The sequence below is a fragment of the Talpa europaea genome (genome assembly GCF_964194135.1).
Source record: "Talpa europaea genome assembly, chromosome: 13".
Lineage (NCBI taxonomy): Eukaryota > Metazoa > Chordata > Mammalia > Eulipotyphla > Talpidae > Talpa > Talpa europaea.
Genome location: NC_140080.1, coordinates 46,733,414 through 46,745,472, shown reverse-complemented (window position 1 = coordinate 46,745,472; position 12,059 = coordinate 46,733,414). Strand labels below are relative to the sequence as shown.

At 36.5% G+C, this 12,059-nt stretch overlaps 1 protein-coding gene across 1 annotated transcript; it reads left to right on the top strand.

Moving 5' to 3' along the window:
• Positions 1-9,531: 9,531 nt before the first annotated feature.
• LOC311182719 (olfactory receptor 2L3-like) lies at positions 9,532-10,467 on the top strand (the record flags this gene model as incomplete). Its single annotated transcript, XM_084251756.1, has 1 exon — positions 9,532-10,467. The coding sequence occupies one exon, from the start codon at positions 9,532-9,534 to the stop codon at positions 10,465-10,467; it is 936 nt and encodes a 311-aa protein (XP_084107882.1).
• Between the last annotated feature and the right edge of the window lie 1,592 nt (positions 10,468-12,059).

The following is a 12,059-nucleotide window of genomic DNA, read 5'->3' as shown; positions in this document are numbered from 1 at the left end:
TTGAGAACAGGCAAATTTAATGAAATACACTGCTAAGGGAGCAGCAGGCGAGACAGGAGAGGTCTGCTGCACCATATGTGGGTTAGCTCCCTGGCTGGGGATGGAACTCAAGCCGTAGCTTTGATAGCACTGAGGCTTAACCCCTAGGCTACCAGGGAGGCCCTGATTGGTTATATTGAGGATTCATCACTGATTTCTTCTTTTCACAGGATAAATAATCAGCAATAATAGATTCATTTTGATCCAAAGGAACCCATAATCTTGGGTTTACATATAGCCTGCTTCTTTGCATTTGTAATCACTCCAGTAATGGTACCATCATACAAGCAACAGGCTGGTGGCTGACCAAAACGACTTGACCTATATTTGGTCCATCTATCTCTTTGTTCTGTATCCACGCAATAGTGAGTGATCTATGGTGGCACTGGGAAGAGATTTAAAGTTGTGCATACATTATTCCTGTCCTATTCCATCCAGGTCTCATGTCCCTTCCATAGAGTTGTTTCTTTTTGTCCAATAATGCTTCTCTAGATCACTAAATAACTAAAAATTCATTATCCACTGTTCATTGTCCAGTTGTGTCCCAATCTTCCTCTATACAGAGTAAATTATTAAGCCTCCACTAGAGGAAATAGTTCCTGACACTACTGTTTTTCAGGGCTTTCTAAGAAAGGGGTAACAGTACAATAGTTCCTTTTTTTTTGGCTTATACCAATATGTTGAACCAATACTTCAATGAACTAGATTCATTCTCCTGCATCTTCCACAAATTGATCTTGTTATAGAAATTCTAGCTTTTTACCCAGGCAGAGGAAGAGGAATGGTGAGATCAGGAAAAAGCTTTATATACATGCATGAGGTTTCAGACCTGGATACCCAGCTAATGTATGAACACTGGTTTAAAGACAATGGGTTCCTTTTATATATAACTGTCTTCACATTTGTTACATTGATAATTGGCAAAACCATCCATGGAGAGAAAAAAGTGAGCAAAGCAGCTTCCCATGCAAAGGGGAGTATTGGACAGTGGGAGGGGATGCAGACCTCAGGAGTTTGCCCCAAAGAGACAGAAGTGCTAGACTGGTTATCTGACTCTTTGAAATGCAACTTTGTTTAGATAGGAGTGCTGAGAACCCCTCCTCACCTTGAATCTTTAAAGGGAAAGAATTGTAAGTAAATAAACTTGATAATTACTCCTGCATTGGAGTGTTAATTGCACCTAGGCTGGAAGTTCTGCTGGGATCTTTATTATATCCATTTGCTTAATAATATATTTTCTTGGGCCTCCCAGGTGGCGCAGCGGTTGAGCACTGGGTTGCGAAGCTGCCCACAGCCTCTGCAGAGCTGATTCGATCCCCGGCCACCAGGACAGTGTCCCACATGGTGCGACAGACTTCTCTTGCCGCCCACTGCTCCCCTCAGCAGTGTACTTAGTCGGTCTACCTGTTCTGTTCCCTGCTCTGGCTCTGGTGAGTTCTCTTACCCTCCCACGCTTCTGACTGTACCCAGTGCTTTTATAAATAAATAAATAAATCTTTAAAAATATATATATTTTCTCATCAATCTTAGTTTAAAGGATAGGACAGAAGATAGGAAGTTTGGGAGCTTAGGATGAAGCATTGAGTCAATTGCTAAATGTATCATTTTTATTGTAGGTTTCATCATAGGTTGGATTGCTGCTGCTGGTTGATTTCAAGATTTGACCAATTTGAGAAAAATGAAAAACAGCTCAAGTGGAACAGTTCTGTTGCAAAGTAACTTGATGTCCCATTAGCTGGTACCTAATTTCTACTAGGGTTGTTTTACAAATGGAAGCCAGTCCCTGCTGTAGGAGGCATGAATCGTTTAAAAATTCTAGTATTTACAGTACTAGAATTGTAGCCTTCCCTTAGGCCTTAAATGAGTGCCACCAATATTTTTGTTTATCTCTGAAGAAATAAATGAAGATAATACAATGAAAGCAAGCAAAGGATAGAAAGCAGGAAAAAAAGGTATCATGACTTTTCCAACAACCCAGTAATATTGCCCTACAACAAAACTGTTATTGTGTACTTTTAAATACTTCCTACATAATAATTGAACAGATTTTTTTAATCCTTTTTATTGATTGGGATTAAAAATAACACTTTTACCAGATTAATGGCCACATACTGACACTAGAAGTTATATCAATAGTTAGTTCTTCCAGCAATAGAATTCACATTTGGAAAGACATGCCAGGGAATATCTCTACTTCTCCCATCATTCCTGAAAGAGAAAATGAAATTAAATACAATGTTTTCTCCCTTTCATATTCACAAAATAGTATTAAAACTTATAAAGTGTGAGGTAATAAGGACGAGAAGTTGTTAAACTTTTTAAAGGCCAAATATCCAAAACTTCAAGATTTATGGAAAATGGATGTTGTTGAATCATCCCAGGCTGGGTAAATTCATTGTCAGTTCTCACAGATGAAAAGAGAATTTGGAGCCTTCAATGGATTTTGCAGTCCATTAATTCTGAGACAGGATCACATACACAAGCAAGCAAAGAGAAAGACTCCAACACAGAGAGAGGCAGAACCGCAACAATCCTGCCCAAACCACTGTTAAATGGCCATAGTCACAAAACTGATACATTGTTGCAAATTCAAAGCCCATCTGTGGTTTTGTAGACCTCCCAATGGTGAAAACATAGCATTTCAAGTTTTGGGATCTGTTGTGAAGAAAGTGAAAAATAGCCTAATTTACATATTTTCCTTACAGTTGGCCTCAGTTATTGTCTCACCTACATTCTGTAGATATAGAAGCATCTGCTGCTAATATATAAATTAAAGAGCATGGTATTCTAATGATCCTTATTTATGAAAACTAAAATTTGAATTTAAAGGGTTTTTTTGTTCATTGATCAGATAGGAATATATAGGAAATTGACTAAATTTTGTTGATTTAAATATATGTAATATAAAAATAAATTAGAGTTTTGAGCCTCCCTGGTGGTGCGGGCGGTTAAGCGTAGCGCTGTGAAGCAACCCACATGGCGTGGCAGACCTCTGCTGTCTCACCCGTTGCTCCCCGCAGCATTGTCTTTCGGTCATTCTGCCTGTCTGTTCCCTGCTCTGTCTCTGGTGAATCCTCTTGCCCTCCTGCACATCTGGCCTATATCCTGGTTCTTGTATAAATAAAATAAAATCTTAAAAAAAAGTGGTAAAACTTTTAAAAATATTAAAAAAATAGTTTTGTCCCAAGAAATTGCATTATAACATGGAATGTGAACACATGTACAAGTTTAGTAATAAAAAGGCAGGGATTTTGGGCCTCCCTGTTGGCCCAGGCAGTTGAGTGCTGCACTGTGAAGCTGTTTGCAGCCTCCACATCACGGGTTTGATCCCAGCAGACGAGGGTCCCACATGGCGCGGCAGACCTCTCCTGTGTCACCCACTGCTCCCCTCAGCAGTGTACTTTGGTCAATCTGCCTGTTTTGCTTCCCACTCTGTCTCTGGTGAATCCTCTCACCCTCCCGCAAAGCACATCTGGCCTGTACCCCCGTTCTTGTATAAATAAATAAATCTTTAAAATAAAAAAGGCAGGGATTTTGCTCCCAAACCCAATAAATAATATGCAGTATGTTTACTCAAACAGGTTGTACAAATTAAAGACTTGTCAATTTATATATCTGTACACAAATACTTGAAAGTGCCTAAATAAAACATATCACTTTTTTTATATTTCTATTAACAAAAAGAAAATTCTGCTATTACTTGTATCTTTGAAGAAGGAGCCTAAATATTTAGAAACAAGGTTTCCATTTTTTTTAACCATGGTTCCATTTCTTCAAATTTTTTCCTGCTTTTTGTTTTATTTTAATAACTCTATGTTGTTTTTGAGGAATTCAATTTAATATTTTTATTTTAAAAATTATTGTTTCAGTGATTATTTTCAAATAGTTTCTGGGTGTTGATGTACACATATCCAGTCATGATCAACCAGGCTGCTTTTAGAGAAAGGACAGATTGGTTCTTCAAATCTTCTCTACTGATCTAAAGATATACAAAAGAAAACCTACCCTCAGTAACAGATAATTACCTGTTACATTACCTGTTATATTACATCAATTGACTTGCTGAGGAATAATACTAAGGACTCTATACGTTTTACAAAATTCAAATGCATTATACAAAATATATCCAACCCAGCGAGATAGAAATTAATATACCCCTATTTACAGATAGCATAACTAATATTCATTGATGCAAGTTACTTGAATAAATTTGGAGGTGGAGAGTTGAGATTTTAATTTTGGTTTGTCTAATCTCAAAGTTTGTTTTATGCAAGTTATTTTAGCGTGCTAAAATAAGGTTATATAATCATGTCTGAGTAAGAAATGTTTGCAAAAATAAGTCGTATATAAATTAAGGTAAGTTTTTTTTTAAAGAATTTTTTTTTAGATTTATTTATTTATTTATACAAGCACTGGGTACAGTCAGAAGCACGGGAGGGTGAGAGAATTCACCAGACCCAGAGCGGGGAGCAGAGCAGGCAGAAGGACCGAAGTACACTGCTGAGAGGAGCCGCGGGCGGCAGGAGAGGTCTGCGCGTCATGTGGGACCCTCCTCGGGTGGCCGCGGAGCAGCCGGGGATTGAACTGGTGCAGCAGAGGCTCAACCCAGTGCTCAACCGCTGCGCCACCGGGGAGGCCCAGGGTAAGTTTTTTTTGAGGGAAAAGTTAAAGGTAAAGATATTTCATATTGAGCATCCTTCCATTAGAAGTCTAATACAGGGTAGATTATATATCCTGATGGCATTTCATCATTGATCCAATGGTTTCTCATATGGGAATAGTTGAATGCATATGCATATTTTCCACTATTAGAGCATTTGTTTCACACAATTTCTAATTCTTTTTTTTTTTTGAATTAATTATTTATTTATTTATACAAGCACTGGGTATAGTCAGAAGCGCGGGAGGGTGAGAGAATTCACCAGAGCCAGAGCGGGGAACAGAACAGACTGACAAAATACACTGCTGAGGGGAGCAGCGGGCGGCAGGAGAGGTCTGCGTGCCATGTGGGACCCTCGCTGGCGGCAGGGGATCGAACTGGGGCGCAGGGGATCGAACTGGGGCCACAGAGGCTGCAGGCAGCCTCGCAGACTAGAGCTCAACTGCTGTACCACCAGGGGAGACCCCACACAATTTCTAATTCTATGTTTTACTGTTATGGCTTAAGACAAAAGTTAATTAAAGTCTGGGGATTGTGTTCCCCTAGGTCACTAACTACAAAGCTCTCCTGGCCCTTGTGACAATTACTAAGCAATCTACCAAGTTAGAGCTTAGCTGGTATACTACCCAGTATTTCATATATTGTACAAAGCATTATATAGACTGATAATCACTGGGGTCATTCCCAAAATACATGACTTTTCATCAACATTATCTAATTGCATTCATTTTTCTGTGCTAAAAAAAAAAATGCTGCTCAGTGAGAAGGCACACATGATCATGGACAATTCAGAAGATGTCAACTATTCCAAGAGGTAGAGGTGACTGGAGATACATAGAATTTAAGGTAGACACCAAACTTGAAAAAAAAATAAAGCATCTCATCATGACTTTTGCCTGGTAATGGAAAATGTGCAGATAATCCATGTGCTTATTGTTAAGTCTCACAGTTGTTAGATTTTGATTATACTTGAAAAAAATATCGTGTGCATTTTATAAATTTCCTAGGATTCCAGTATAGGGTAATGTTGTATGAAGTTATAATATTTCCATTTGACTGTCTGCATGAATCATATCAATTAAATAAATATTTGTGCCATAGTCTTGTCTGACCAAAGCCAGAATAACACGGAAAAGGCACAATTCATTATGTTAAGTACAACATTTTAAATAAAAATTGCTATACTTTTAGACAAATTTGATATATTTAAGTATGTGCATAACTTAGTATCCAAGTTAATCTTATACTAAATCTTGTGCATCTACCATGTTGCTTTTGGAAAAGATGATCCTGTTTCAATCTGTCATGTATATACTAACATATACAAAACCTTAACTCATGAAACAATAAGGACATGCTGTGTTCTTGAAATGACAGTCATCATTTGAAACTTTATAAAATGTCAATAAAATCCTATGGCATAATATAACATTACTTCTCCTTTTGAGTAGATGTTGTACCATATTAAAGAAATAGCAGAATATAGTCACAATTGACTATCAGTAAAAATTCATTCAATTTTGATTAATTAGAAAATTGTTAATTAGAAAATTATGAAATAATAACTCTTATTTTATCATCTGTATTTTTAAATCCTTTGCCATTTGTGTTCTAAAAGTTATGAAGCTATACATTCATAACTTTAATGGATATTATGGCTAACAATTGAAAGTTGAAATGCAGTTTTATAACAAATTGTGGAATAAATTAAATGTAATAATACTAATGAATATAATAATAGTAGGTGATTTTGAGCACTTAGATTGTATAATGCCTTCTGCTCACCTTATGGTGAGGTTACATTGATTATCTTTATTCTAGAAAAAGAAATCAGATATTTCAAAAGAGTTAATTAAAAATAAAATATTAAATCATATTTATTGACTAGTTCAAAAGAAATTATCAATACATAGATGGATTTCTCAGCTCAGTGGAGGAAATAGCAGACCACGTTATTTGACATGATGTAAATATACAGGTATGGGTTACTGAAAGTTATTGAAGATGAGAAAATTGTAAATGTTATTTAGTTTAGGGCCTCCCTGGTGGTGCAGTGGTTGAGCACTGGGTTGTGAAGCTGCCTGCAGCCTCTGCAGCGCCGCTTCAATCCCTGGCCGCCGGGCGAGGGTCCCATATGGCGTGCAGACCTATCCTGCAGTGCCCGCTGCTCCCCTCAGCAGTGTACTTCATTAGTCTGCCTGTTCTGTTCCCCGCTCTGGCTCTGGTGAATTCTCTCACCCTCCTGCACTTCTGGCTGTACCCAGTACTTGTATAAATAAATAAATAAAACTTTTTTAAAAAAAAATGTTATTTAGTTTAAAGTAGTCTAATAAAACTTTGTAAACAAGTCTTATTTCTCATTTACTTACGTAACATGACTTCTACCATCAATTGACGCATGTTTTTAACCACAACTCACCCTTTGTTATCTCAGTTCTTAAATTTACATGACTTCCTATGTCCTAAGGTAGACTTAGTTCAAGTTATATCTTACCTGAATCTCTACCCTTACCTCACGCAGACATTTTCTCTTTCCTCTGCATTAATCTATCACCCTATAGGAGACTTAGCTATCGTGTTTATTTCAAACTTTTTTTTGTATTGTCAATATAAAATGATTTTATATTTGATCCCATAGTTTATTGAAGATAAAAACCATGTCTTTCTTCATTGTCCCCTCTTCAGTCCCTGTAAAATGTGTGAAATATAGTGAGAATACAGTGAATGTATATTTTAAAATGAACATATAGCAAAGATTTTAATCACCATTTTAACATTTTTCCTGAAATAATATGAATATAACTTTAGCAAGATCAGTACTTTCTGCTTACAGTAATAGAACAAATTTAATAATTATATTTGCATTTTATATTTTAGTAGCTATGTATTTTAGTGGACTAAAGGAAAAGCAATAACTTTTATTCATAGCTGACATTTTTGTTACAGATATTTTGAATATATAGACCCAGCAAAGAAACATTACCTTAAACAAGAAGGTAGTATTGTTTTACTTTATGAATTTTTCTTCTCCAAATATGGACAACATGATTTTCAGGTGTTTTGATGACCATCTGCATCAATGTCATTCTGCTAGGAAATATAACTGCATATGGACACTTCCACATCATAAAAAGTAGTTATCTTACTCAGATTGAATTAGGATTCCAATTTCTATAAGACACACAGAGAGGAACAACTTAAGCTTTTATCAGAAGTGCAGTTCCAGTGAAGGTGTTAGCTATATATTTTACTTAAAAATGGAGTTTGTTAAACCTTCAGTTAACATATGCTTATTGGATATACACATTTAGAAGTTATCATGTTCGCTTTATTGGCATACAAATAAATAAAAATACAGTCCTCTTCATCTAAAATCTTAGAAGTTATTTGAGGAGAAACATGCATATAGAAAACTATAAACTCATGCCATTTGCAGAAACATGGACAAACTGAAAGGGATTATTCTAAATGAATTGAGCCAGAAGGAGAAAGAAATACTAGATGTTTTCACTTACATGTGAAATATAGGGAAACTAAACAAAGAATTAAAGAAAAATTGCAAGGTTGACTGTGAAAGCAGACAATAGATCTGAGACACTCATGAGGGGAGGGCAAAGATAAGAGAAAGGGGGAGAGTAGAGAACAGAGGAAAGGAGAGCACAGAGGCTTGTGGTGGAGGACTGTCCATACTTCAGTGGTGGGAACACTATGGTGGCTATGTTTGAAGGTAGAAATCCTATACTGTGAAAAAATGAACAATATATTTAAACAAAAAAGAAAACTATAATAAAGGTATTCGGTACTCATTATATAAGTAGTAAATTATCTAAGCCTTATGACTACCCCTTGAGGTCATTTGCTTTACCACCTAATTTTAAAGACAAGGAGAAGGAGGCAAAGACAGTAAGTAATGAGGCTGGATTTTTTAATTCAGACAGCTTAGCCCTTTATATATGTTCTTCACCACCAAGCTACATTGTGTGTAACCTATGCTGATAAAGTTTTGTGTGAAGCAATTAAGGCATTGTAGGAGAGTAGATAGGGAAAACTCTCTTTCAAATTTCAGGAAGTTGTATTTGAGTAAGTCTTGAAGAGACTCCAATAAAAATGGGAGAGCAGAGGAATAATCCTAAGCATAAATAAAAGCAAAAGTGCAGATGTGTGAATAAGTGGAGACCCATTAGACTATTCATTTTTCTGAAGTTGAGTTATATGTTCAAGCATAATAGAAGGTAAGTTTTATAAAGGACCTTGATATCAAGTCTGGCAATGTCTATTAGTATACTTGAAGTATCATGACAAATAGACAAAAAGTAAATCCAAAAAATATTCAATATATTATTTATTTTTAATTAAGGAAACATTGATTTATAATACTTTATATGATACAGAAATATAGGGTCCAACCTAACACTTGATACATAATTTTATAGATCATGAGAATTAATTTACTTTTCCTTCTTTTGCTCAAATATGAAAAAGTTAATAAATAGGACCTATGGATATCAGAAATAATTTATAAAATTTAGGCTCATATTTACAGAAATTAGATTCATATTTATAAGATTATTTGCTATTTGAAGAGAGTTTATCTCAACAGAGGCCAAAAGGCAACTGCAGTTGGCCATTCTTTCCAATATTCCATTTATCAAGAATTAAAGTAATTTACAGTAAAATATATCCGATGAGGTGATGATGAATATTATGACAGTCTAAAATTGTGGAGAAAGCCATATTGTTTTACATATAGATAGTGCAGATCAGAATCTACTGAATGTCAGCTGTTCTAATCCATTTGCTTTGTTTTCCAGCACTGTTGCATTTTTTAGAGCATGGTGGGTGGGAATGAGTCCTCAGTAACTGATTTCATCCTTGTGGGACTCTTTCCTGAGTTTCGGCATTCCACTGTCCTCAACTCCACGATCATTTTTATCTACATCCTTGCCTTCTTGGGAAATACACTTCTCATTATATTGATCTGGGCTGACACCCGACTCCATACACCCATGTACATTCTCCTCAGTCAACTCTCACTCATTGACTTGACATTAACTTCCACCATTGTCCCGAAGATGGCTTCTAATTTTTTCACAGGGGAAAGGACAATATCAAGGATTGGCTGTGGAACCCAGAGTTTCTTCTTCCTGATGCTGGGAATGTCAGAGTGTCTCATTTTGACTCTCATGGCTTATGATCGCTACGTGGCTGTCTGCATTCCACTGCGTTATCCCACCATCATGAGCCCCAGGTTCTGTCTGAATATGATAGCTGGGTGTTGGATTGGAGGCTCTATAAGTTCATTTATCCATACAGTCTATCCTATGCATTTCTCCATCTGTGGGTCAAGAGAGATCCACCACTTCTTCTGTGAGGTCCCCGTCCTCATTAAACTGTCCTGTGAGGACACTTCAGTGTATCAGTTAGTGGTGGTGGTAACAAGCATTGTGCTCCTTGTTGTGCCTTTCAGTCTCATTACAGCCTCCTATAGTCTTATCTTCCTCACTGTTCTCCGTATCAACTCTGTTAAGGGTAGAAAAAAAGCCCTGGCCACCTGTTCTTCCCATCTAACTGTGGTGAGTCTCTTCTTTGGCCCAAACATATTCATATACATGTCTTTCACTTCCTCCCATAGTCCAGAACAGGATCAGGCTCTCTCTCTCTTCAGCAATATTCTTACCCCCATGTTAAACCCCCTCATCTATAGCCTGAGGAACAAGGAGGTGGTGGCAGCTCTCTGGAAGTTGCTGGGGAGATGTATGGTATCTTAATAGATTAGTACATTCTAGCTGTAAAAAGAACATGCTGCCCAGCATGAGCAAAGCTCCAGTTCAAAGTTAAAATACTAAGTTAATATGTGATCTCACTGTAGATCACTGATCTACATAAATAAAACTGTTTATGTGATTTTTCAAGTCTTCAATGGAGGTTTATTTACTTATAAATATCATTTGGTGTAGTATTACTTAGTAACAAAATATTTAATATTAATTAGTATGGATATTTTGTTAAATTTAGTTTGAAATCTCTGAGGATTTAAAAAATTTCCTGCAGATCTTCAGTATCAATCCTTTATCAGGCATGGTGTGCAAATATTTTTCTCCCATTAGGTTGTGTCTCTTTGTTTTCACCACTGTCTGTTTCAAAGAAGCTTTTTAATGTGATATAGTCCTAGTTTATATTCTCCTTTGTTTTCCTTGCTGCTGAGGATAAGTCAGAAAAGAAATTTCTGAAGTTTAAGTCAGTTTTGCCTATTTTTTCTTCTATGCATTTCATGTATGGTTTCAGGCCTTATATCTGTCTTCTATTCATTTGGTGTTGAGTCTGGTTTCATTCTTTTGCATGTGTCAGTCCAATTTACCCAGCACTATTTAAGATATTTTCCTTGTTCCAGTGTACATTCTTTGCTCATATGTTAGTTGTCCATAAATGTGTGGCTTGATTTCTGGGCTCTCAAATCCATTCCATTGACCTGGGTGTCTATTTTTGTTCCAGAACCATGCTGTCTTAATTATTATATATTTATAGTATAATTTGAATTCTGGAAGTGTGATGCCTCCATTTGTACACTGTTTAGTCAGGAGAACTTTGGCTATTTGGGGTTTATTGTGGTTCCATAGAAATGTCAGTAATCTTAGTTCTATTTCCTCTAAATATGTTCTATGTCTTTAGGATTTTTATTGGGATTCCATTGAATCTATAAATTTCTTTGCATAGAGTGACCATTTTGACAATGCTACAAATAACTTATATAAACTCAATAAAAAAAAGCAAATAAGCCAATCAAAAATTGGGCAGAAGGCATTTCTCCAAAGAAGCCATGCAGATGACCAACAGACATGAAAAAATGTTCATGATCACTTAAAAAGCAAAAAAAAACAAAGAATAAGTGCTGGCAAGGGTGTGGAGAAATAGGAACCAATTAAACTGTTAGTGTGAATGTAGACTGGGTCCTGCTGCTATGGAAGGAAGGGTGGAGATTCTTCCTAAGACTGAAAACGGATCTACCATATGATCCACTCCTAGATATCTATCCAATTAACACAAACACACTAAATCAAAAGGAATCTGGCACTCCTATGTTTAATCTAAGGCTATTTAAAATAGCCAAAATATAGAAAGAAGCTAAATGTCCCACAACAGATAAATGAGTCAAGAAGATGTGGTCCATATACACAATTGAATATTACTCAGTGATCAAAAAAGGTAAATTTGGGCCTCCCTGATGGCACAAGGGGTTGAGACACAACCGATGAAGCTATCTGCAGTCACTGCATCACAAGTTCACTCCCCAGCCAGGGAGCCACCCACATGGCACAGCAGACCTCTCCTGACTTACCTGCTGCTCCCTTCAGCAGTGTAC